Raw genomic sequence first — 26150 nt, 5'->3', positions numbered from 1 at the left:
GGCACTACAAACGAGGTAGGATTTAAGAAAATATAATATGCACTTCTTCAGTGGGGTTATTGTTTTCTCACGTTTTTGTGCTTTGTGCAGCATCATTTTTTACAAAGCACACCTGGTTTACTGCAGCCACATATTACCAGCCTAATAGGAGACTTATTGGAAGCTTCCCTTGCGTGTGATTTTCTCTCAGAAATTAAAACCCGGATTATTCTCGGAGGACATGACAGCAAATAGTTACATAATGTAAATAACAACATTGCAGCCACGGTGTCTTCAGATTGGTGCGCGTATGCGCGATGTCCCGGATGGTGCTCGCACCGGAAGAGAAGGGGCAGCTCTCCCAGCCATCTTGTGGCAGCATCCAAGCGATTTGTTCGCATCAAGCCTCGTAGAATCGGAGGTGAATCCCGCTGAAGGGGCGCCATCATGCCCGGACACCTGCAAGAAGGCTTCGGCTGCGTCGTAACCAACCGGTTCGACCAGTTATTGGACGACGAGTCCGACCCGTTCGAGATCCTGAAAGCGGCTGAAAACAAGAAGAAGGAGGGGGCCGCCGCTGGCTCCGCCAAGTCCGCGGCTCAAGCCGCCAAGCAGCCGAAGAAGGAGTCACAGAAGGACCGAAAGAACCCGCTGCTGGACAAGAAGGAGGAGTCCCAGGCTCCGGTTCCACTGAAGAAAGAAGGTACACGAATACACCTGCTCTCTTGCTTCGGTGCAAGGCTCGTTCATTTTCATCTTTTATATTTCCCCCCCATCAACCGTCATGTGCATCTCCGGTTAGCTCCGTTAGCGGATTCTGACCCGAGCGAAGCACAGCGGGAGGTCAACCTGACCGACTGAGGTGAGCGAGGGGACCTCTGCACCGAGGAACGGCACCGAGCAGCTCAGGTGTAGCACACCTGCAGGGCTCGGAGCAGAGCCCGCGGTCGCAGCCATCGTCTTCCACCCCCCCCCCCCCCCACACACACACACACACACACACACACACACACAGCATCCTCCAGGAAGGTGTAGTGTGTGTGTGTGTCTGCTGGAGAATGCTGCTGCTGCTCCGTGCGCTGTCTATGCAGCGGCTGCAGGCTTTGCATGACGAATGCGCAAGATATTCACCTGTGCACGAGACACACGGCTCTTTGTTTGAGTTGTCTCCCTTCCTTTTTTTTTTTTTGTAAAGCATAGTCGTCTAAAATTGAGCACTAAAACAACAACACCGAGTAAATGAAGAGCGAGGCCCTCTGGTAGCCAGTATTGTCACTAGTGTGTACGTGCAGCGTGTTGTTGTTGAGCGGCTGACGGGAGAGAGCGAGGACATGGAGCTTTGCATGACAGTCTGCCCTGTACAGCACAGGGGGGCGGTGGCCCTTGACAAGGTGGGCGTATCACTAGTTAGAGGAGGAGGAGGAGGTGGGTGTACTCCTACATATTCATGGAGCTTTTTGGCTGATAGATAGGTGGGTACACTGTAAAACTGTAACGTGACAGAAAAAGAGGCGGGTATTACACATATCCCTCAAAGGACGACATCAAGGAGTTATTTAGCTCAAAACAAATGACTTCCTTCTGGAGGTTTGACTCTATTTGTATGGTCCTGTCGTTGTCAGGTATCAGGCGAGTGGGCCGAAGACCAGATCAGCAGGGCCAGCCTGGTTCCCAGAATCAGGGTGGGCAGGGTGACGGGCGACCTGGAGACAAGAGGCCAGACCGGAGACCTCCTCGCGAGCGCCGTTTCGAGAAGCCGGCTGAGGACAAGCCTGAGGGAGGTGGAGAGTTCTCTGCAGACAAGTGAGTAGCTGACAACGAGCATAACAGGCTGATAAGCTCCAGTTTGTCTGGCGTGATCACTTGACCTTTGCGGTGGTTTATGCAACTGTTCGATATGATCTTAGCTGACCTCAACATCACCGCACAGCCTTTTTATACATTTTAGTTTTTTTATGCTTTTTTACTGACTGACATCATTACAAGCTCATGTGACAATCCTGCAACTCTGCTCTTGATGAGTGCTGATCGCGATAAGGTCATATTTACACTGTTTAGTATTTTTTGTTTAATTTAGTGTTTGTTTTTGTCCACCAGGCCTTCTGGAGATCGGCCCCCGAGAGGGCGTGGTGGCGGACGAGGTGGCCGTGGTGGAAGAGGGCGGGGCATGGGCCGAGGTGAAGGCTTTGACTCCCGTGGGAAACGAGACTTTGACAGACACAACGGCAATGACAAACCGTGAGTCTTCAACCAAGACCAAGATGTGTGTGTGTGGATATATATATATATATATATATATATATATATATATATCTCAAGAGGCCCCTTCTGGAGGTCTTTAATTGCCAAGTTTTCCAGGATCAGGTGGCCCTTTTAACATTTGTGTTTATTTGAAACTAACCAAATTTAAATGTCGAAAGCCAGTTACACTCTACACATTAAATAACAGTCCGACCCAAATGGCATCTGAAAGTGTTTCTTAATGAAGACTTGAGGTCAAAGGTCATCTTTGTTTTTTAGAATCACTGTTCGTTGTGGGCTGTGAGTACTTTTCTATTAGGCTGCATATAATTGTGTGTGTTTTCCTTTGCGTTTGCTCCAGCAGTCAGAAAAGTGAGGAAAAGCGCAGCGGCAGCGGCTCACACAACTGGGGCACCGTGAAGGAGGAAGTGAGGTGAGTTTTTCCAGTACAGAGGCATGGCCTGTTCATCTGAGCGTTACTGTCTGCAGGATAAGGATGCACGGCTGAAATTTGTACAGACTTTGTTGACTGCGTGAAGTCTATAGAAAGTGCCTATTTTTGAGTAAGTGCACCAGTTTTAATGCAACATTTTACAGAATAGTGTTTGGTACGTTTTGCTTTTTGCGGGTTAAGAGAAAACTGCTGTTTTTATTTTGAACTGTTTACCATAAGTTTAGCTTTTTATCATTCAAGCAAGTGTGTAATAACATTAGATAGAATGGATGCAGCACACCGTATAAAGTGTATATGTGCATTTGTGAGCTAGCTTGGAAAGGTACCACTTAAGAGATAAAGTTTCAGCTGGAGGCATTATATTCGTGTTGACAAGGTGGCCGTGTGTCTTTGTTCCCAGTGAGGCTGAACAGACTGCTGCTCCAGAAACGACCCCAGAGGGAGAGGAAAATGCACCTGCCGGCTCTGAGAACAAGTGAGTATCCATTTCCTGTCAGATGTTCATAGTTACAGGTGATATTAGGACGTTCATCTAATGGATCTCTTTTGTTTAACATCCACCATAAATAAAGTAGTTTAAAATAAGGATAAAAATGTTGTTGTTTTTTTTGGGTTTTTTTCAAGGCCGATACCGATTATACATAATCGAGGAAGCCAATCAACGATATTTGCAACAATTATGTAATAATTGTAAAAATGAAAATCTTTGATCATGAAGTGCAACTACACTGCAGACTGGATTCTCTTCTGTAAAACAGATTGAAGGCTGACTCATGAACATCTAATAACTAACATTTACTTATTGACTCTTACATTACCAGCAGAAACTCTGGGTGTTTTTGTGAACTTCTGCATATTGGATTGGGATGTTTATTACAACTTAAGTTAGATCTGCTTTATGTTTGACATACGGGAGCCGTCGGAGGCCCACTGTCTCTCAGTGTTGCTGATAGGCTATTACTCGTGACGTGGAACCAATCAGATGGTGCCGAGGGTGGGACATTGAGTGAGACCAAGGTGGTGACTACAGACGAAGACAGTAGGCTCCATCAGAGCCAGAGTAGTGCACTTTTTAATTTTTTTATCAAGAATCTAATTTAAAATATGATTCCAATAATCTTTAAAAAGCTGGACATTGCAGACAATTATCAGTCAATACCTAGTTTGAAAGTAGAGTTATGTCATCACACTGGCAGTTTCCTTTGGATTCTGCAAGTTGTGCTGCAACACAAACGATATCTCTGCGTGTGCATTTTCATCACAAAGCTTTAGCGCAGATAGGATAAACATTGTTTCCGACCTTTTGGCCTCAGGATTAGAGGGCATGCATAGAGCTAAGAGGATTGGCAGTTTGAGGTTTACGGTCCTACATTGTTGCTGCTGGCTTTCCAGGGAGAACGAGGTTGAAGAAGTTAAAAACGAAGGCCCCAAAGAGATGACCCTGGACGAGTGGAAGGCCATGCAGGACAAGGAGCGCACCAAGGTGGAGTTCAACATCCGTAAGCCCAACGAGGGAGCCGACAGCCAGTGGAAGAAAGGATACGTGCTGCACAAGTCCAAGAGTGAAGATGTAAGTATGGTGATTCATAATATTATGGAGCAGAGAAACCTTTTCTCCTCTCTGGCTGTTTACACCCACACAGAGCTCCATCACACAAAGTCACCGTGACCTCAAACGTCCTTTTCGCATTAAAGGTTGTGTAACATTGTAACCAGTCAAATGTATTATACTGTGACTTTTAAATTTGAAACATCGTGATTTGACAGGTTAACACATAATTAATTTGTGTATATTTACATTTTCTACCACAGAGTAAAAAGACAAGAGAAAATATAGATTTCGCAAACTTTTGAACGTTTGATGTAAGGCTGCAACAATTTTATCGATTAGTCTAAAATCACAACAATATCCAATAGTTATATATGGTTTTTCTGTCAATTAAATCATTCTTTTTTTTGTTTTGTTTTTATTTTGAGATCGCTAACTCGGTTAGTAGCGATGCACACATTTGGTTTCAGATATAAACTGTTTGTCTCGCCAGCTCTTCTGAAATGATTTTGGATGAAACCCCCTCTGTTGTCTTTGACTCTCAGAGGCCTGTTGGTGCTTTGATCGACGTCGCAGAGCCGGAAGCAGAGCCGACCCCCGTGTTCAACAAGGTGCCTGCCGCTCTCACACTACAGTCCATTAAACAATCAGTGTTAAGTCTTAATAAAACCCACCTGATAGAAAATAGTGAGTGGTTAAATACACCTTTCGATATTGAATTTGGTTTATTACATTTTGATTTTGGGTGGCTCCAGAGGAGATGAAGAATCTAAAGACAGTGTTGGTGTAACACATGTTCATTCATTGCATTACTGGCTTCCAAACAAACCTCTCGGTACACAGCAAAGTTAATGTCTAACATACTTTCATCGTCTGTTTTCAGCAGCTGGGCAGCCCGGATGAGTCCATTGACCACCACTTCCGCAAACCAGCCAACGACATCACATCTCAGCTGGAGATCAACTTTGGAGACCTGGGCCGCCCTGGACGTGGGCGCGGGGGAGCTCGCGGTGGCAGGGGAGGCCGCGGCGGCGGAGGCGGTGGTGGTGGTGGTGGTGGTGGCGGCGGTGGTGGTGGTGGTGGTAGTGGAGGCGGCGGGGGAGGCAGCAGGCCAGCACGCGGCGGAGGACGGCCCGAAAAGGTAACAGTAAATGCTGCTCTTCCTTTCAACAACGGTTTAGCGTCTCTCACAAAGGATTTATCTACCTGGCTGGGAACAGGCTGGAAAACCTGCTGTGGAACCACTAACACCATTTTCTAAAGAATATTCAAAATTCTTGTTTCATTTGACCAACAGTCCGAAATCCAAAGATATTCAGTGTACAAGAGAAAACTAAGAAAACAAGCAGAATTTCACGTTTGGGAATCTGAAATCTGCCATTTTATTGTTGCAGACTACTTTTGTCATTAAATTAATCCACTTACTGTTTCAGCTCTACTTAAATCAGATATTCACTGAGTCAAATATTCATACTAATTTCAGACTGTTTATTTAGGTGAAGTTCTTGTACCACACCTTTTCTGTTTTGACAACATTAATAAATAAAAAATATGGCTTTTTTAGGGAAGCATGTTTACATTCCAGAAAGTGAACTGTGTTTCCCACAGGATTATGAGAGATTATGAGGAAACACCAAATGCATCAATTTGTTGCACTGAACCATTAAGATGCTGTGTATTTCCAATTTCTGTAACTTTTTACCCCATTACAGCTAAGAGGTAAATATAGTGCTTTTTTACTTCACTACATTTATTTGTTAATATTAGTAACTGGGTTACTTTGCAGATTCGGATTCTTAAAACTAAATCTGTGGTTCTACTATGGTGATCAACCCCTAACAGTCATTTTCTCTGAGCTCGAGTAAACTATTTATTGATTATGAATGTAATTTACATTATTGTAGACTTAAAACAAATTATGAAGCGTGTGCTCATTTGTAAATGATAAACCACACAAAACAAATTGTTTATGGCACGTCACTGCAAATATTTCAGAATAAAAGTCCTGTGTTAACAAATGAAAGGATTCTGTTCACAGAAAAACGCTGGAAGTCTTTTATCTTGAAATCAAGTCGAATCAAAATGAATATGGACCATTTATACGTCTGTGACATGTTCTACAGATAGACTATGATGTCAATATACTGTCTTTTTGCTAAAACACTTAATTGAGCTGACAAGAACTATACATTTACCGATTGTCACCTCTCATATACAAGTATTATTGCGATCAATTCATATAGACATATTGATTATAGCACTCTTACCTTGTCCTGTTTTTTGTGTGTTTGTTCCTCCAGGCTAGTGGAGTGTCAGTCCCCAATGTGGATGATCCTGAGGCCTTTCCAGCCCTGGCCTAAAGGCCCCTTTTCCACCACCAGCCCACCGATCAGCCCTTCCGGGCCCCTCCTCTACGAGGCTTGCATGCTTACATCTTTAAGTATATAAGAAAACAGAGAAAAAAAAAGATTTTAAATGACAAAAAAGACTCATTCCATACCACTCACACCACCAGAGGACTAAAATTTTACCTGTTTTAAAGGAGAACAAAAGACAAAAAAAAAGGCGAGAAAAGGACCTCTTGTTACACTGAAGTTTTGTATTTAGGAACATGAAAGCAGGGATGTTTTCATACTTCTTTTTTTTTTTCAGAGATTATGCATATGTCATTGATATTATTTTTTTTGTGCTGCTTGAATTACTGCATTTCTGCGATTAGGTTGAAGTGTGTGTCTCTCTTCCCCTGAAGCGTTTGTGCTTGTTTCCTCATGCGTTCGCTCAGTATTATGCGGTCATCTTAGAAAATACTTTTTACTGGAGTTTTCCCTCCCAGTAATACACACTAATGTGGTAGCACTACACTACATATGACTAGATATCTGAAGTATGGCTAAAATGTAATTACTCTGATCCTGACTACCCATCCCTTTTGCGAGGCACAAATTCAGGATGGGTAACCAGGCAAAGTGACTTCCTACTAAAGCTTGGTATTTTTCTGCTCGTTGTGCAGTGAAAGTAACTGCCTCTTTTCCATTATTTTTTTTGATAGCTTGCCTTTTTATTTGGTGGACCAGTGGTTAGTGATGCTTTGTATCCCCTGATCCAGATGTGCTACCTGTGTTTTCAGGGTTTCCCAAGGCCCAATGTGTATATCTTTAGGCTGGTCCTCGTAGGGCGTACAGACTATGCTACTTTTACTCCAGGACCACTAAGCAAATATTGTATTTTTTGGTTAAGGAAGTGCGTGGGTGTATATGTATATGTATATGTATATGTGTGTGTGTGTGTGCAAATGTGTGTGTGTGTGTGTGTGTGTGAGAAACAGATTGTGTGAATTTGACAGCTAGTTACTTAGAATGTAAGTATTCTTCTGCTCTGAACTTGCCACTGAAAATAGAAGACAAGTTCTCAGCTGAAGTACTTCATACTGTCCATTGAGAAGTGATTGTTGAAATCTAAGTGAGAATGATACACAAGACTGAGGACATATCTTGCTTTTAAAGTATCTCTAATGTCTTTCTCTGAGCACTTTTGTTTTATCGGCACCAGTCTTCTAAAGATTGTTTCCTCTTCGTGTAAACCATATTTGCTGTTTTTAATTTGTATTTCATCCGTGCAGCAGCACCAGTGCATAATTTGTCTGAAAGAAATGTTGACTGTCATTGTTAACAATCACGAGCTCCAGAATGTAACGTAAGCTTACGGTGCTTTTAGCCACCTGTGTCAGCATTTCCAGTGAGCATTTTCTTTTAATGAAGCGGGAATGTTTTACATTGGGTGGAGATGGGGTTTAGGGTTTAGGAACAAGACGGGGTACATTTAAAGCTTCACATGCTGTTCTGCAAATACTTGCTGGTGATGCACTGATACAGACGGCTGGAGCAGTTTTCTTGTTGGACAGTTTGAGCCACATGACGGTTAAACGTTCTCTGCAAACATCCCTGTTCGAATAAATTGCTTTAGAGGTGTTACATGTATTCTGCCAATTGCTGTTGGGTTGTTTAAAATCAATACTGTGATTTTAAAGGTGTAAACAAATGTGCCGTTTATTCTTCATTGCTTAAAGCATTAGGATGCTGTGATGTTTCATGCCAATGCTTTTGTAATCGCATATAAACTTGAGGGTGGCGTAAACAACCACGCAGGGTTTGAGTTACACTTAATTGCTAGTTTATTAACAAAGATAAATGCAGTTCAAAAGATCTGAAAGTACATTTCTCTCTTGTCCAACATTAAGTGATTGTAGTAATAATAATAAAGTGCAAAACAGATAACAACAACAACAACAAAGAACATGTAGACAACATAAGTTAAGAACTATAAAAACTATGACATGTAATTTAAAAACTTGTGTCACTATTGCTGAGGCTTAAGTTTGAACTGACGTTGCCTGTACATGGAGATGTACATAATATTTAGACTACCATTAAATTAGTTGGATATAATGACTTGAACTCACCAACACCACAAACTACAGCCTCCAAAAAGAGTCAATGCCTCTAAAAAGTTTGAACAAAAACTGAACATAACTGTATCAGGGTGTCATTTATGCAATAAGGCACGTTTAGTCACCAACGTTAGATTTAGTGAGTTTTAACTTTAACCAATTAACACACTAACTTAGACCAAACTTACTAGAGTTTTGTATATTGTGTATTATCTGTAATTATAGATAGATGTATACTTTATTCATCCCCAGGGGGAAATTTGGTTGCAGCAAGCAAAGTTAGAGTAATTATAAGTACATTTGGGTTTGACCAAATGTGCGACAGAAACAATGGAATCTGTCTTTCCATTGAAAATGTATTTTGGTATTTGTGAGGGGTCACCAGAGCCGGTCTCTACTGCCGAGTGCTCAGAGGATGTTGTTGGGTCAAGATGGTTCACTCCTTTCCGTTTCCGTCATCGTCGACGGCAATTCCGCGTCACTTTCGGTTAGATCGTTTTACGCATGTGCAGAAGAACTCGTATACTTTTCCGTTTCAACGTAATCGATAATCACCGTCAACTATGGCTGCGCTCCACAAACGGCGACGTGAGCGAGGCGACTTTCCGCTCGAGAAAGCGTCCGACACTTCCGGGGAAGACTCCACGCTGTACCTGAAACTGTCCGCAGCGGCATTTTACGGAGTCAGTTCTTTCCTCATCGTTGTCGTCAACAAAAGCGTCCTCACGAGCTACAGGTAAAAGGTGCGAAGTAGCACGCAGCCGTGAGGGGGAGCTTCGTTTCGGACGCGTGAGCGACGCCGCAGGGGAAGGAGAGCGGACTTTAAACTCGTTCATTTGGGAATTTGATGAAAGCAAACGCTTCTTCGTTTCCAACCAAAACATTTCTTTAAGCATTTGAGGTCTTCAGAAGGAAAATGTCCCCTCTTACAAATGTAAAGTTTAATTCATATGCAATAAAACATGTCATTATACTCTGATTTAAACGATCTTGCTATCAGTAGTTCACAGTGGCCATTTCTGTGCAACTAACAGTCTTAATAATGAACTAAGTTACATTATTTAATGTTGTAGGTGGTCTCAGTGGAGCCAATTCTAATTAACTGCATCCATGTCTATGTGCTTATTTGGGTTTCTAAAAAAATGTAATCTTTAGTATTTTTTGAGAGGGGAAAAAAGTAAACAAGACTTATCTTAAAGTCCAAAGTAGCATCCCATCAGCTCCAGGATGTCGCTCATCCCACATGCTGCAGGCCGTGAAGTCCAAGGCCGTTTAACTTGTTTACTTTTACGTCAACGGTTTACTTTTTAGATTAAAGATGTCCAGAAACTGAATTAAGCTTCAAATGATCAATGTCACTCTCACTCTGTCCTCCTCCATCTCTCTTTTATCTCTCTCCTCCATAATCTCTCTCTCTCTCCTCTCTGTCCTCCTCTCTCTCCTCCATCTCTCTCCTCCATCTCTCTTCTCTCTCTCCTTCTCCATCTCTCTCCTCCTCATCTCTCTCTTCTCTCTCTCTCCTCTTCCATCTCTCTTCTCCTCCTCTCTCTGTCCTCCATCTGTCCTCCTCATCTCTCTCCTCTCTGTCCTCCATCTCTCTCTCTTTTCTCTGTCCTCTTCCATCTCTCTCTTCTCTGTCCTCCATCCCTCCCTTCTCTCTGTCCTCCCCCATCTCTCTCTCTTCCTCTCTGTCCTCTTCCATCTCTCTCTTCTCTCTGTCCTCCATCTCTTTGTCCTCTTCCATCTCCCTCTTCTCTCTGTCCTCCTCCATCTCTCTCCTCTCTCTAAAGTGGTTTTCCTCATTTATTGTCTGCATGTTTTACAGATTTCCATCGTCAACATGTGTTGGAATCGGCCAAGTAAGTTAGTCTTAAGTTGAGTCTCAGATACTTCCTGTTCCCCAAAGCTAGCCTGAAACACTTTCTTCTTCACTCTGCAGATGTTGGCTACAATTGTAGTTCTGAGGACTGGGAAGCTGTTGGGTGTTATCTCGTTTCCAGATGTGGATACGAGTATACCACGCAAGGTGAGACCGTGAAGTAGTTGACATTAAAACATGATATTTAGAAGAACCTCATAATGAGGTCAAAAACACTGCTTTTATTATTTAATGTGTTTCTGTGTCTTTCCAGATGTTTCCATTGCCTCTTCTGTATGTCGGGAATCAAATATCAGGGCTTTTTGGGACACAGCGACTCAAGTTAGAGCTTCTTTTCATTAGCATATTATTATTTTATTCATATAAAACGGCAACATATACCACGTTTTTTCCTTTTTTGTCTTAGTTTGCCCATGTTTACAGTTCTGAGGAGGTTCAGCATTTGTCTCACAATGATGTTTGAGGGACTCCTGCTGAAGTAAGTTCAGTCAACACTGTTCACGAGAATGTTCTTGCACCCGCAGATGAAGGGTTTCAATCACTGCAGCCCGTTTCCTCTCATCACAGGAAGATCTTCTCTGCGCCGGTGAAGATCACAGTGTTCACCATGGTCCTCGGTGCTTTTATTGCTGCCAGGTGAGACGGCCACACCCTTAAACTGACATCGTCCGGTTCACGTCTTGACTTGTGTCTTCGCCCGCTTGTGCATTTTGTAGCGCTGATCTAGCGTTCGACCTCGAAGGATACGTCTTCATAATGATGAACAATGTCCTGACGGCGGCCAGTGGGGCGTACGTGAAGCAGAAACTTGATTCCAAGGTGAGTGGAGCTGCCCATCACACCGCCTCGCCGTGTGCGATGCTTCTGTGCTGCATCGTGTCTTTTAAAGACGTGTGTGTACACTGCTGTTCCGACAGGAGCTGGGCAAATATGGGCTTCTCTACTACAATGCTTTAATCATGGTTTTCCCCACCGCGGCATACGCTTACTACTCAGGGGAATTGCAAGTGGTAAGTAATACTTCTTATTCTTTTCACAGAAATATGTTTACGTTATTTAATTAACGATTTAGGTGTCCAACAACGTGAGAATGTCCTCTGTGTCTGTGTGTGTTTGAGTCCAGGGGTTGGAGTATAGTGGATGGTCCGATCGGCTGTTTGTTGTGCAGTTTGTGCTCTCCTGTGTCATGGGGTAAACTCTAGATCCAGCCTTGGTTATTCCTACGTAATATTCCACCGTGCTGCTCTTGTCTAATTCCTCTTCACTGTGTTGTGCAGCTTTATTTTAATGTACTCCATCATGCTGTGCACGCAGTACAACTCGGCCCTCACCACCTCCATCGTCGGCTGTATTAAGGTGCGTCATAACACGCTGGTCCCGCCCTCTGCGGGCCGTTAACATTCATGCATGCAGATGTGTGCGGTGACTCTGTCGGTGACTCCTGCAGAATATCCTCGTGACTTACATTGGAATGGTGTTTGGAGGAGACTACATATTCACCTGGACTAACTTCATAGGCCTAAACATCAGGTACGACTCATTGAAACTGTGCTGCTGTGTTTCTTCAGTCTGGGGACTGATTCTGTGTGTGTCCCACAGCATTGCTGGCAGCCTGGTGTACTCCTACATCACCTTCACACAGGAGCAAACAAGTAAGAGCACTTTGAATAATTGGCATCAAAACCTCCCTAGAATTTCTTTTTTTTTAAAGCTGCAATTTATGCACAAATTGAACATGCTGAATGTGTATTATAATTGTATAAATTTCAACAGAAAAGGCGTAATCCAGGGAGACCCGACTTTGAAGAACTGCGATTGTCTGTCTCTTATTAAGCTGTCAAAATGTTTGACAAACATTTTATTTTTATGCATTTTGTAAGCACAGGTATATTTTAATTCAATTTTATATATTTAATAAAGACAAAGTGCCTTCACTTTTTCATAATGATATTTCACTGATTTAATACAAAGTCATGAGCCTTTTTGCATGAACATTTTTGTAATTCTATTTTAATACAATACTCAATTATTGATCACTTTAATCATTCTGATTTCTCCACACTGGCTTTTAATTTATAATTTCCGAGCATAAGAATAGTCCTATAGCCGGCTCAGCTGAAAGTGTTATCTTCTGACCTTTTCTTGTTGGGACAAAACAATGTTGACATTTTTCTTAACAGCGTAATCAAATTAATATGGGTTTTTGCTCAAGGCCAGTATATATTAACATATACTGTATATGGCATTTGAGTATTGTAATTAAAATAAAATAATTTTGAACCAAATTAAAGTTATTTTTGTTGTATTCAAGTGTGCAGTTTGAAAACTCACAATACAACAACTCAGACTCATACATTTATTAAATATGGCCAATGTTATTCCATTCATAGCCAGTCTTGGAATACAATTTTATTCATGTCATTTACAGAGAAAAACAAAACAAAACTAGACATCGTCGTCAACGAAGGGAAAGAAAAGACTACATGGATCAACAATATTGAGACAAACGTATCTTAATTTGTGAATGTAAGTTCAAAGTAAAACACGTGAGCATCGAGCTGAACGGCGACTGTACCAAAACAACGGAAGGTCTCCCAGGTCACATGCCGAGGTCAACCTGGCCGGTTCCACTGCTGGACATCCACTCGCTGAGGAACGACGGTGTTGGTTGAGCTGAGTGAGCGGAGGCTCTTTGCACAAAAAGATGATGCTCTCTGCTACGAACATTTCAGATTGTGCAAGATTGTTCCACAGGAATGGAAAGTGCTGCCAAACAGAGAGTGAAAGAGGAATGGCTACTTTTTTTATTTATTACATCCATCTCAGAGCAACACAGGCAAAGGATTTCTAAACAAAAAGCACAGCAGCCTACAAGGAAGACCTGAACATACAGAGATGAACAGACAGTTATAAAATAAAAAAAAGAAATGTACCAACTGCTCAAGGTAAGAAATCTATACAAACTTTACATTAAAAACAACGGACATTCTGTCTAGTAAAAACAAAGCGTTGAGCAAAGCACCGACTATGAAAATCCAAAAATACAGCGATCTCCTACATGATGAGTTATAATACAGGACATCACTGATGTCAGCTGCTTTACACAAACAAACCAGCGGGGGGACTAACCCGTTGGTTTATTTATCAGAATCAAACAAACAGCCGTGAGAGGCTGGAGCGGGTTTACGAAGGAGTGAAAATGTAATTCTGCTGGGTTTGACACCACTCCTCTTCAATAAAGATGAGAAGCATACAATCAAAGTGCAACTAAAACGAGCCGGTGACGGCCTCACTCATCTTGTGTTCGCCCTCTGACAATTTAAGCATATAATCGATTAAAACGCGCGTCCCCGTTTCATCAAAATGTATGTTCTCAATAGCTTGGACAGCAGTTACTTATCATAGTTTTATTTTGTTAAAAAATATAAATATCTCTTGTGTAAAAAAATAGCACAGGTGATTTATTTTCTATGAGTACAAATAGAAAAAGGAAATTCTTGGCAAAACGTGTCAGTCTCCAAAAAGTGAACACAGACGATGGGTAGAAGATGTTGAGTAGGAGACGATGGAGCTGTGGGACTTTGGGAAGAGCTCTGCGGGCCGTCTCTTCGTGGATGGGTTGGAGGGGACGGGGAGGCCACCTCCCCCTCCTGGAGGACCAGCTACAGTTTGGTTGGCTGTGTTCATCAGTGACCTTTGACCTCGTCAAAAAGTGAGTCTTTGCTCTCAGGAGCTACTGCCCTCACGGGCCAAGCGGGGCTCGTCTTTCCTCATCTTCCCCCCCCCCCCCTTACCTCTGGGGAGGTTTCCCCATAATTCAGCGTCTATTAGTCTACATCACTGAACTCCTTCAGTCCTCCTGTGTTCTGGATGGTTCCACCTCGCTTTGGTCCAATGGCTCTGCCTCCGTTCTGCATCTCTTGGCCGGCCTTTGGTGTGCTGTTGCCGTTTCTCTGTGGTCCAGCAAAGGCTCCAGAGAACCATTTTGGTCGGGACTGGGCGCACTGGGTTGGTTGCAGCCGTTGGAGTTGTCTGAAAGGGGAGCCGGAGCTTCCTCTAATGGATGGGAGGGACCGTTGGACTGAACGGACTCGGGTTTGACTTGATTTATTGGGGGCAACTCAGCGCCATCCACTGGGTGACTTGAAGTGTGGCTTACGATACCTGGCAATGAAAAATGAAAAGTGAGTGTTTGAGACTTGAAATGTTGGATCACCCAAATTACAAAACACGGTCGTAGGCATAACGCCTAAAATCAAAATAAGAAGGGGGAAGTTGTATTTCATCTGTGCTGCGGACATTGTTCAGTGTTCTACTTACAGATAAGAAAAAGCCCCCACAGTTGCCAACATTTGATTTCCACAGTGATGGTGCGTTCACACCAAAAGCGAAGCAAAGTATTCACGCGAGTAGATTACATGCAAAGTCAATGCAGACGCGAACGGTTGCGGATTTCCGGCAGGCGGCGCGAGAAATTCCAGCAGTTGAAATGTTTTAACTCGTGTGAAAAATATGTGTGCCGCTGTGTTGCGGAAGTCAATCAGCGGTGAGATGCTCCGCCCGTCATCACTGCCGTCCTGCCGTTGTTGAATCAAACTGGCTACTGGTCAGCCTGAAGTAGCGCTGGTAGCGGCCGTCATCCAGACGCAGTCGGTGAAATCCACCGAGCTGTGTGCGGCTACGGATAATATTATGAACCCAGACACAAGGGCGTCAGATGGTCCGACGTTTTGTGGGACTTCCACAACACGCACAAAGCAGAAATGGTGGTTATTTCTTCCATGGTGTTAAGCCACGCACCCTCTCCGGCACAAATCAACCACAAATAGGCCAGCGTGTAAAGTGGTGTGAAAATTTGCAACGCTTTTGGTGTGAACGGACCTTCACAGGGACACACTTTATGGAAAGATATAGTGTTGCCGAAACAGTAAATCTAAGACAAGTTTGCACATGGACATTTTAAACTGGTAATCTGAATACATTTCACTCCAGGGCTTTAGTTAGATCATAAAATAAAAAACTAACTATTTTTGCGTTCATATCGGTGTATTCATCAGCTCACCGTTCTGACTGCTGCCGTCTTCCCTCTCCGAGTGGCTGGCGCTGCTGCTGGAGGTGGTGGGAGGTGGCGACGCCGCCCTGCTGGACGTGGCGCTCTCCGTTTCATCCAGTAATCTGTCCATATAGTCTCTGATGACACACAGCACCACACAAGCCGTTACACACAAGCCGTTACACACGAGCACCACTCAGGATTCTTTTTTAAATGTGATATTCTGTTACTGCAGTTCGGGTCTAAAATGCCAGCTGTCGTGTTGCAATAAACATGTAGTCAATCAAACTATTTGCTGTTGAGGTGGTATCACCAGTTACCTTGCCACATACAGAATTTGTTCCACACTATATAATGAATTAATCAATTCCCTCAGACAGACACGGACTAGGTTAGTCTCAGACTTAATAACATACTTTTTTATTTAATTTTGCCGTCACTGCTGCTATTCCATTCCTTTTAGCTGGAATAACGCAGTCTTTTCTTTACTGTTTGACCCTTTAATGTTATATTACATCCATCAAATATATGATTTTAACAAATGTATCAATATAAATTGCAATTATATCAGGTCTTGACTCCCCAGTGCTCATGTTTGTTTTATAGAGCACATTAGACTTCTCGTGTTTCCTCACGTGCAATATAAATACATTTTATGGGCTTACTGGAGTATTACAACAGAATAAAATACAGATGGATATTTAAATGAATAAACATCTTTCTAAAAAGGGAAACACCTCAAAAACCAACATGACCAAACACATCAACATGAAACAAGAAAACAATTTCTCCTGTAAATAATTTACACAAAACTGTAAATCCTCTTTTTGATTTTGAACTTACGTGACACCAGGGTGAAGGTTGTATTTCCTTTTCCCAAGTCTGGTTTGCTGTGCAAAGAAATCATAACGCTCAGACTTCTTCCACATGTAATAAAAGGCCACACATTCTCCTACAGACCTAGTTCTCACCTGCAAGATTTAATTCAGCAGACATGAAATAACCATTATTACCATCGTCTGAAGAGGTTCAGTACAATTTCAAATTAGAGGCAAATCAAATTATTGTTGAGATTCTGACAAAGGTCAAACAATCTACAAACACAATAAATTTGATTTGTCTCAAAATGCAACAAGGTTGATTCCAACCCCGAGCATCACACAGCAAACACATTGACATGCATTTAAAAAAATGAATGTCATGATTATCTTAATGCTTTTTAATGTTATCAATATATATTCATGACATTAATCAGAAATGGTTCATTAATGTTGCGTTTGAACACATCTCTTACCTTGTTGGCCTGTATTAAATGAAAGTCTTTCCCATAAGCTTTTAGTCCTTGTTCAAAATGTCTACATTCCTCTTCCGTCCAGACTGATAGCTCCTCTGTGGCAGAGAGAATACGTGTTAATCTTGCATCCGCAGGGTCTTCTTCTAACAATCCCAAATACAGAACATCACCCCAAACTGAGCTGAAGGTCGTACGAGCTTGATTGTCTACTTACCTCTGGCTGCTTTTACATTAAACCTCAGTCTTCTTAAAGCTTCCTCTGTGTCAAAGTCACACTTCACCAGTTCATACAATGCCTAAAGGGAAACAAATGATCAAACACGTTCAGCATGACTCATTTGATTTAAAGCATGGTGCTGGCGTATTTTAACATTTGTTCTTAATGTCAACAAACAAAAAGTGTTAGTCCGTCTCCCCAACCCTGTCTGTGGCCCCAAAGCCCATTCCTTCCTACTCGAGATAGAAATCTTCAAAAGTGGTTTGAAAATGTATCGTTTCATCTCCTAAAAAGGCTCAGTAATTAACTAGAACAGCTGGGTACTGTAGTCTTTAGCCAACTTCACAGAAGTACAGAAGTGCATTTCAGCCAGGGAATGATACACATTTGGGGACTCAAAATGACCTGCGATGGCCTTAGTGAAGGAGCACGTCACGCAGTACTCAGTGGCTCAGTGGAGGCTTTTTGGACAACAATGGAGATCTACGGTACATCGGGCTTTGGTGACAAACAATAGAAACATTTGACTATTACGGTTTTGGTGGTGGGATTGATCACAGTAAGAAAAATATTGGCCAATCTTATCGTCCAGCACAAGTTCCGGATATGTTGCCGTCACCTGTTCATTGTCTTTGATATGGGATCCCTCTGGGATTGCTTCCACTCCTTTCTCTTCTCCCGTCCGCCTTGACGCCTCAGTCAAGAACTCCACCACTTTGCCTTCAGGAAGACACTCGGGGTTCCACAACAACTGGTCATCATTTTCATAAACTACAGGACAAATTCATAGAAAATGCCATGTCAACTTGTTGTATCAACTTTAGTTATTTTAGACCCCGAAGGACCTGCAGTGTTACAGCTTAAATATACAGATTTTAGCAGTGAGACAACAAACACCCATCTTACCTTTTTCATTTTCTTTATATTTACATAGGCCAACTGGAGTTTCTGCCTGATACATTGAACCCACCATGATTTCCTGTTGGGAATAAACACATTATTTAGACTGGCTGATTCTTAATTTGTCTGTCTACAAATTCATCTGATCAAGGCATTTAGCATTTAAAAGAAACTAACATTCTTGTTCTGACAAATGTTTTTGGCAGTGTATTGTGACTCAAGCGCCAAAGTAAGCAGTACAAGTGTCTAATACGCTGATAAATAAAGTTCCTACACACCTTTTTCCAGTCTTCCGATGGAACATAGTCCTCATCTTCATCAGACTCCTCTTCTGCATCATTATTACCTGAAATACAACGTCACATCCATTTAACCAGCGAAATATTAAAAAAACGATCTGCATTTATTTGCAACGAGAAGGAGGAGGAGGAGAAAGACAATGATGTGAGATGGCCCATACTTTCAAAGTACTTGAGTTTCTGGGGCCGAATGAGTTCTGCTGTGCCGAGGGACCTGACTGAGCGTGTGCGGACCTCAGAGGTTGCCTGGGCATCATCGCCCTGTACCGATGAGATCTTAACACCCTCAACCTGAAAGGACACAAACATACACAAAAAGGATGCAGAAAACAATGCTGACATTACAAAGAACAGTCAACACAACTAAATACATTTAGTTTTTGGAAACCACATCACTGTCAAGAGACTCAAGAAACATCGACTTACCTCATTTCTTTTTAACTCGCCAGTGCTTCTGCTGCTTTCATCGTTGTCGAGGTCCTCTTCCTCATCCTCGTCCTCATCATCCTCCTCTTCCTCGGGTTCTTCCTCCTCTTCATCATCATCATCTGCTGGTGAACCACCCCCATAACCATACAGACTCAGCAGCTCATGAATGGGCATCTCTCCCTCCTGTTGAAAGAAAAAAAGACAGGTTTTTTCTAAACTGTAAAATAAACTAAACTAATAATCTGATGGCTAAAGGAATCATTCGGTCGAAATGGGAATTCAAAACTCAAGACAGACACATAATTATCCCTAAATTGATTGATAATACTGTCCAAATTCTGAGCTCCATTTCTATAACAGACAAAACCAAATATGATCTAAGCCTGAAGCTCACCCGTGCAAGATCTTCAATCTCGTTGGCGTTTGTCTCATCTGATGCCTCCATCATTTCTTCTTCCTCCAAGGTACGTTCATCATCAAAGTCATGGACAAGCATGTCTGCCGATGGGTCGAAATCATGGTCAACGGAACCTGCTGAACCTCCTAGAAAAGTGACCCCAAAAGTTAAAGCAATATTGCAAAATGTGACTGAATGAAACAGTTATTGAAGGAAATTATGAACAAATTCAATAAGGGTCCATCTAGTATTTGTTGTATATATGTAGATTAGATATATTCAGGTATAGAGGTGGGCAAGATAGATCAAATCTTTTATTCCGGTATATGTAATTATATATCTGCAACATTAATATATTTAATGAAGAAATGTTTGACCTTTAATTAAATTAAACCTTGTTTAGTTATTTACTTCAGTAGCCTAATGTTTAACAGAGCTGACAAATCCAAAATCTTTCAGATAAAATACCCAGATGGTAATTTTTTTTGGGGGGGGGGGGGGTCCCTTTAATACTGCCAGAAATAGTTAAGGGACTGATACCAGGGTATAAACATGATGGTAAATAGTTGAAGGTAAATATAATCGGATTGCCGAACCGGTACATTGCAGATTTTTGGTTTTATTTAAAATAACCATGTTTAAGTGTTTTATCGGTGTTTACAAACATTACAGATGTAAACAAATCAGAAAACACATAATAACAAATAGTTAATCATTGTTGTATCATTGTTGTGTTTGTCGTGGTCAACAACTTAATAACAATAAAATAATGTAATATTAAACATGTGATTAAAGTCCAAGACGATAACATAATTTGGAAATAATAACATGTTCCACTTCTGTGCGTTTTGGATTTTGGTTCTTTCATTTTGGCCCAAATTGTTGCTTTGCGAAACACAATAGGAACATGTGACATTACATGTAAGTTTGAACAATAAAATCAGAAACTTTTTGCCATGCACACAAACAACAACAAGACTCCAGCTTTAAGTACCTGGGCTCGAATTCCCGACGGAGGGCTGGAAAACGGAAAACATAAATAAAGTTAAAGAGCAGCTTGAGAGGCACAGATCTCATGTGGGAAACATAGAGAGAGGGTTAGCCGCAGCACAACTTCTCTGGCAGGGGGGCACACAGATGGGGGGGGGGGAAAGCGCGCTCGTATCCGAAACGCTGACTGCAGTTAAAAAAAAAAGAAGACAGAAACAAAGAAGACTGTCTCCACTTCCTGTGGGGGGAAACGTATGAAGCACCTCAACAGCCCCGCGGGTTCAGAGTCAAACGCCTGCGTGCGACCACAGTTTAACGTTAACGGTTAATGTGCGTACGAGGGGGGCTCCGCTGGCTAACTTACGCACACAGAAAGCTACATCTCCGTTATACACATCGAGCTAACGCGTCCAAGTTACGCTTGGGATGAACCGCCTGCGAGTAATACGCGAAAACCCACTCGCGCACAGTTGCTCTCACCACGAAACTCCCCCCGCGTATCTAATTCAAAACGTCAAAATACATAGTTCAGCGTTCTTAAAGAAAGCCTCGAAGTATCCTCGCTAACGCCGCAGCTACCTCCCGTCAGGGCTCGCGCAGCTAACGTTAGCTAAAGCCGAAGTTTACTAAACATGCTCGTGTCAACAAATGGCTCACATCTAGCAACGCAAACGTCGGATTCTTCATTTCGTGTGTTCAAGCCACGATACTCAAACGATGTGCGCATCGGACGGAACAAACTATTTTTGCGGTATAAATTTATTTTTCACCCCGAATATTTATTTCACTTTCTTACCTCCGCCATGTTTGCAATCCTGCAGGGTCACGTCAGGGGTTGCGGTGGTTCCCGGATGTAGGGCCCCGCCCACCTGCAGTATCAAGCGCATAGTGCTTCCAAAAGCATATAGTGCAGTTATCATTATGTACGTCATGTAATATTGTATTTATAAAAAAACTATATAACTTTTACATGTAGGTCTGAATTGTGTACTCTGTGTTAAAATAATAAATATTTAGGCTCATTTAAATGAATGAAATGCAATGTTCTGACATGCTCTAAAATGAGAAAAACAAAATGAATGTGGTTATTTGGTTTTAAGAAATCAGGAGTATTGACCCGGGGACCTTTTACTTGAAAAACAGAACCAATCCCAAAAAGATCGTAGAAGAGGACAAATCTATTCAACGATTTCAAGTTCATAAAAATATGGGATACTTCATTCAAAAGTCCAAAAAATGTCCAGGCTGTAAAGCTGATGACATGGGCAACACTACATGCTGCTTTATTTCCAGATTAAGGATACATCCAAGAGGACCCAACAATTATGTTTATGAAAATTTAACATGTCATATATTCAAACATCAAACACATTATGAAACTGTCTAAACTGGAATTGACAAATATGTAATCTTATTTATTACACATATGGATTTCCCTAATTAAACTTTATTGCTGGTATGTGCTTTAATAAGGTTAATTCAAGATACAGTTATATCACAAACTATATTTGTTGCTGGGCCCCACCATTGATATCTAAAAAAGAAGTTGGTCATAACTATTTCATGGTCAACTTGATTCCAAGACACAGTTCAATTTTGACAAGTGTCGTGGTTAATGCAACTGTCTCTTCTCGGAATCACAGATTTATGTTCCTGATAGTGGGAACACACTTCACTATGTTGCTATGCATAGAGCCATCATCTCAGTTTGTTGTAGGATGGATATCTCAAGCGATCCATTAAACTACACTTAGCCAAATCCATGGCAATAAAAACCCGGCAGTTCAAACATAAAAGAGCAATTGTTTCTCTTAAACATTCTCTTAAAATGTAGTCCATCAGTGATCATCTCAATGGCCTAGATTCCCACACATATCCCGCATGACCAGACGGACATCCGTTGCTAAAAGCCAGATGGTTATCAAAGATAATACACACTTATTTACACAGGTATTACCTGAGGACATCTTGGGAACGTCTGTGACATCACTGGACAGTCTACATAAAAGGCTTTGACAGGAACACAGACTGTATAAAATGGTCAGGACAGAAGTTTTCTGAGGATAAACGACATGAGATCCCTACTCCTGTTTGCGATGCTGCTGTGCATGTTGTGTGTAGCACAGGTTCAGACTGAGGATAAGAAGAACACACTGAGGCTGTGTGGCAGGTCATTTGTGCGGGCCGTGGTGTACACCTGCGGAGGATCCAGGTGGAGAAGAATGATGGGAGAAACGGAGGCTTTGCAAGCCGGTAAGTACACCGTCACTTGAAATTGTCTTTGTAGCTTTGGGGTTAATTCCACAACTAATATAAAAATAATTGATCGGCCGATATCTCTTGGCAGGTAGCAGGGAGCCAAAACTGAAGACGACAGATGAGCCAGCAATAGACCGTCATTGGCGGGACCAAAACCAGGCACTAATATCTGTGTGCTGTCAACTAGGCTGTCGAAGGAGTGACCTCTCCATGCTCTGCTAGAGGGAAACACACCAAGAGGGTCATCATCAATCTGTCATTCATTAGCTTAAAAATAAAATCTTCAGAACTTGATTAGGATAATGTGATTTGATTTTCCGTGCTACCAAAAATTCAATAAAACACCATGAATTTTGCTTACAAATTCTTGTTTTATCACTTTGTACATGGTAAAATATACAACAAATAAAACAAAACTCTTCAACAGCAGCACTCTTTAGTTATCAAGAAAAGCATAACCAGTGCGAGTCCTATTCAATATCTGTTTAATTCACTCAAAGTAAACAGCGTAGACAGTTGCCAAACCAAACAAAGAGCTGTTCTTGAAGGAGTAGGAGGCCACGGTATCATTAGATGCATCCCACAGACAGCGGCTGCTGACTTGCATGCTCTGCCCGGTGAGCTGGCCGATGTGGACCAGGACGACAATCTTATATCGGGGAATCATGAGTTCTTTCACACGGGCTCTTATCACCTGGGGGGTAAATCCAAAGATCGAAACTCATAGAACAGAAATGAAAGGTATTCAAAAAGGTGCTGCATGAATGAGCTTTTTTAAAGTGTTATTTACCTCACATATTGTTTTTGTCATTTTTTGAGACCATTCTACTTCATATTTCTCCTCTTGCAGGTAATTGGTAAGCACATCCTTCAGTATGTCTGTGACGGCAGGAATGGGGATGCGTTTGTGAGGTCCTGTTGTCCAAAAAAAAACAAAGACAACAATATCAGATACGTAATAACAGATAACAAATACGTTTGACTTCAAGTGCAGTTGCTTTGGTTCGTAAAAATATTGTGATGCATTGACCTGAAAGCAAACAATTGAAATCATAATTGATATTGCATTGAAATGCCTGCTGCCTTGACATGTTACTGATCTTATTCCATCCATTCCTCCTGAGCATGTAGCACATTTTTGTAGTCAGAGGAGGCTAAACTTTGACCTAAAAAATGTAATTATTGAAGTACTGAATTAGCCATATCAAATAAAAATAAATCAAAAATTAAATGAACATGAACTCACCCATCTGGAAGGTGTTCTCCATCGTTGTGACCATGCGGGCGTTGTCATCATGGTGTGCTAGTTCATCTAAGTACGACACAGTACTTATGGAGCTGAAAGACATGAATCCGGTAGAAGGAAAAGTCAGTAAAAGGGCCCAAGATGTGTCCACCCTGTGGCTGACTGACCTCATGAACAAATATATGCCAGTTAGGTATGATTGATTAAGACACAAACACAGTGATAAAAGGATATTGGCCCATATTATCAGCAGAGTGTACTCACTCTTTACCCCTGCCAGTTGTGTCTTTGCTTCTGAGCAGATGGCTTCCCTCTGAGGGCACCTTGCTGGTCCTCTTCTCTCTTCTTTGAGATTTGAGCAGGTGCAGCTCGGACATCTTTTAACGCGACCTTGTGTTTACACGACGATGACAAAACCTGAATATGTTGACGTTATAAGTCCATTATTATCTCGGTAAACAACACACACAGTGGTCACGTCACTCCGGAAGTGGAGCGCGCGCATCAAACACAACACAAAGCGTTCCCCGTGAAAACTATGCAAACATTTTATTTTCGACGTGACGCTCGCTGGTGACTTTACAGACCATGTCGTGCATTGGAGAAATGTGACAAATGTTTTACCGATTTCCGGACCTCTTGAGCCGAGCAGAACGAAGTAGAGCTTGGTGTTGCCATGGCAACCGCGAGCCATCGGCCAGTGGGCGGGGTTTCCAATGCTGTCGGCCTTTCCTACTGCTGAACTAACATACACGTGTTTGATTGTTTGTTTGTTTGTTTGACGTGGTGTTACACTATTTTACTGATGCATTACTCATAACTGCATCTGCTGACAAAGACTGTGAGATGTGTCTGAAAATGATTGGAAGCTCATAAAAAAGCAAGTTAGTGGCTCTAAATTCAGGTAATTCTGGAACTTGGAAACAGCAGAAACAATCTTACAGCCAGGTCTGTTTAGTAGCTGTTCTGGAGCGTTTGATCACACCATTAATCAGAGTGGAGTTTCTTCAGTTGGATTTGAAGATGTTCACATTTCTTTTTTTTTTTATCTGAGCACTTGTCCAAGGTCAAGAATTACCTTTGGACCTAATCTTTTCAGCCAACATGGATATGTAAGTCCCCCACAAAATGGACTGAATGGACCTTGCAGTGAGGTTGTTTCCTTAACACACACTTTGTCCCCAAACCCTCTCCTGACTGATAACCCACATGACCGAGTTGAGGGTCCGTGCAAACCTAGAAGTTAATCATAAAGAATAATAACAAAACATTCCTAATTTAACAGTGTGAATCCGGTTGAGAGATTCACTTATTACATATATTACAGTGGCATTTTATAATCTCGCCAATATTCTCAAAGTATACTTTTCTATCTTTGAACAAATGAGAGGGATATAAATGTCTCATATTTCCTCTTCTTTATTACCAAGTAAAACAGGTATTACATTATATTGATTTGTACATATATTTACTTTGAAAATCTTTGGATGGGAAATTTACATGACATGTTTGCATATTCTGTGTCTAATGCAGTGAAAGGAATACAGCCAACAAGTTGTATGAACAATAAACTTACAGAAACCCTCCCATATGGGAGGACTTTATGTATGTTTGAAAATAAGGCAAAGAAAAACACAAACATCATTAACAGAAACATTGAGAACTGTTGTTCTCAATTAACTGAAATAACCATATTATAATTTCTATTTAAAATTATTTTGAAAACTAAATTAAATATTATACCTAGGCCCAAACTGTGAGTCGACACATTAAAACATTCTAAAATGTGATGTTCCAACACATATCCACATGTGAATATGTGACACGAGTCCATGAACTGTTTTATTAATGAAATTGAAGGTGTGTTTTGTGTGCAAGTCAAACACAGGAGAATGTCAAACACCTATATCAGATGCATGGAATGGGAATATCAATGAATACATGCCAAATCTATTGACAATGAGTTTCTGAAGGTGCAACAACAGCAAAACAGAGAGTGGAGGTTTAAGTGAAGGCAAAAAGTCTCCTCTCATAGCACAATTATACAATAACACACGTATCAGGACCTTATTGAAATGGGTAAATTGGTATTGCGTTGATAAGACTGGAATGGACAAATGCAGATTTCATGCGGCACCGTTTGGAGTTATTCGTCAACAGCAACACTTTTTTTGGTAGAAAGAAACCCACATTTTAAACAATAGATGAGTGGTGTTGTTACATAGGACCTAATTCATCATGGGTGCTGACATCAATAAATCAAGAGACAATCACAGACACATCCATATGCCCAGGGAAATATTTGAAACATACCTTTTTATGTACACTTTTTACACTTAAATATTGCTATTAGAAAATGATAAAACATATATTATTTAACATGGTGGAAAATGAAGAAAATAAGACAGGGACATGAATAGGGCTGTCATTTCTTTTCATTACTCTGTGATGTCCCCAATAATCTTTGTCAAGACCTCTATCAAAGATCATGGTCAAAGGAATTGGCCAAGTTTTTAA

The 26150-nt window shown here is 41.6% G+C and overlaps 4 protein-coding genes across 14 annotated transcripts; 2 read left to right on the top strand and 2 right to left on the bottom strand.

The window, feature by feature from the left end:
• Positions 1 to 306: 306 nt before the first annotated feature.
• Positions 307 to 8363, top strand: serbp1b (SERPINE1 mRNA binding protein 1b). Of its 6 annotated transcripts, none has more exons than XM_034555266.1 (9): positions 307 to 682; positions 1602 to 1782; positions 2077 to 2217; positions 2585 to 2653; positions 3075 to 3149; positions 4067 to 4244; positions 4769 to 4834; positions 5107 to 5364; positions 6524 to 8363. In XM_034555266.1, the coding sequence occupies exons 1-9, from the start codon at positions 427 to 429 to the stop codon at positions 6581 to 6583; spliced, it is 1284 nt and encodes a 427-aa protein (XP_034411157.1). In that variant the 5' UTR covers positions 307 to 426; the 3' UTR covers positions 6584 to 8363. The 6 variants fall into 6 exon arrangements, with proteins under 6 accessions (XP_034411157.1, XP_034411154.1, XP_034411158.1 ...); XM_034555263.1 differs by having other exon boundaries at positions 4058 to 4244; XM_034555267.1 differs by having other exon boundaries at positions 2582 to 2653; positions 5110 to 5364.
• An 808-nt stretch (positions 8364 to 9171) lies between these two features.
• Positions 9172 to 12497, top strand: LOC117746209 (UDP-N-acetylglucosamine/UDP-glucose/GDP-mannose transporter-like). 3 transcript variants are annotated; one of them, XM_034555176.1, is made up of 13 exons: positions 9172 to 9406; positions 10496 to 10529; positions 10610 to 10696; positions 10803 to 10870; positions 10956 to 11027; positions 11117 to 11185; positions 11266 to 11368; positions 11467 to 11559; positions 11673 to 11740; positions 11827 to 11905; positions 11997 to 12079; positions 12149 to 12201; positions 12328 to 12497. In XM_034555176.1, exons 1-13 carry the CDS (start codon positions 9234 to 9236, stop codon positions 12426 to 12428), a joined length of 1083 nt encoding a protein of 360 aa, XP_034411067.1. In that variant the 5' UTR covers positions 9172 to 9233; the 3' UTR covers positions 12429 to 12497. The 3 variants fall into 3 exon arrangements, with proteins under 3 accessions (XP_034411067.1, XP_034411066.1, XP_034411068.1); XM_034555175.1 differs by having other exon boundaries at positions 11439 to 11559; positions 11668 to 11740; XM_034555177.1 differs by having other exon boundaries at positions 11439 to 11559; positions 11668 to 11740; positions 12323 to 12434.
• Positions 12498 to 12945: 448 nt separating this feature from the next.
• Positions 12946 to 20978, bottom strand: mier1b (mesoderm induction early response 1b, transcriptional regulator). Of its 2 annotated transcripts, none has more exons than XM_034555173.1 (13): positions 20925 to 20978; positions 20133 to 20157; positions 19136 to 19284; positions 18739 to 18924; positions 18474 to 18603; positions 18292 to 18359; positions 18020 to 18092; positions 17733 to 17884; positions 17111 to 17192; positions 16897 to 16991; positions 16446 to 16573; positions 15612 to 15739; positions 12946 to 14713 (listed from the first exon to the last, which is right to left on the bottom strand). In XM_034555173.1, the coding sequence occupies exons 1-13, from the start codon at positions 20931 to 20933 to the stop codon at positions 14400 to 14402; spliced, it is 1539 nt and encodes a 512-aa protein (XP_034411064.1). In that variant the 5' UTR covers positions 20934 to 20978; the 3' UTR covers positions 12946 to 14399. The 2 variants fall into 2 exon arrangements, with proteins under 2 accessions (XP_034411064.1, XP_034411065.1); XM_034555174.1 differs by having other exon boundaries at positions 16446 to 16492.
• A 1764-nt stretch (positions 20979 to 22742) lies between these two features.
• On the bottom strand, positions 22743 to 24311 carry tctex1d1 (Tctex1 domain containing 1). 3 transcript variants are annotated; one of them, XM_034555178.1, is made up of 5 exons: positions 24258 to 24311; positions 23898 to 24050; positions 23634 to 23725; positions 23178 to 23302; positions 22743 to 23081 (listed from the first exon to the last, which is right to left on the bottom strand). In XM_034555178.1, exons 2-5 carry the CDS (start codon positions 24008 to 24010, stop codon positions 22878 to 22880), a joined length of 534 nt encoding a protein of 177 aa, XP_034411069.1. In that variant the 5' UTR covers positions 24011 to 24050; positions 24258 to 24311; the 3' UTR covers positions 22743 to 22877. The 3 variants fall into 3 exon arrangements, with proteins under 3 accessions (XP_034411069.1, XP_034411072.1, XP_034411070.1); XM_034555181.1 differs by having other exon boundaries at positions 22753 to 23081; positions 24270 to 24309; XM_034555179.1 differs by lacking the exon at positions 24258 to 24311 and having other exon boundaries at positions 22753 to 23081; positions 23898 to 24104.
• Positions 24312 to 26150: the final 1839 nt, after the last annotated feature.

This window comes from Cyclopterus lumpus, chromosome 17 (genome assembly GCF_009769545.1).
Source record: "Cyclopterus lumpus isolate fCycLum1 chromosome 17, fCycLum1.pri, whole genome shotgun sequence".
Classification (NCBI taxonomy): Eukaryota; Metazoa; Chordata; class Actinopteri; order Perciformes; family Cyclopteridae; genus Cyclopterus; species Cyclopterus lumpus.
This window is presented reverse-complemented; position numbering and strand designations above follow the sequence as displayed.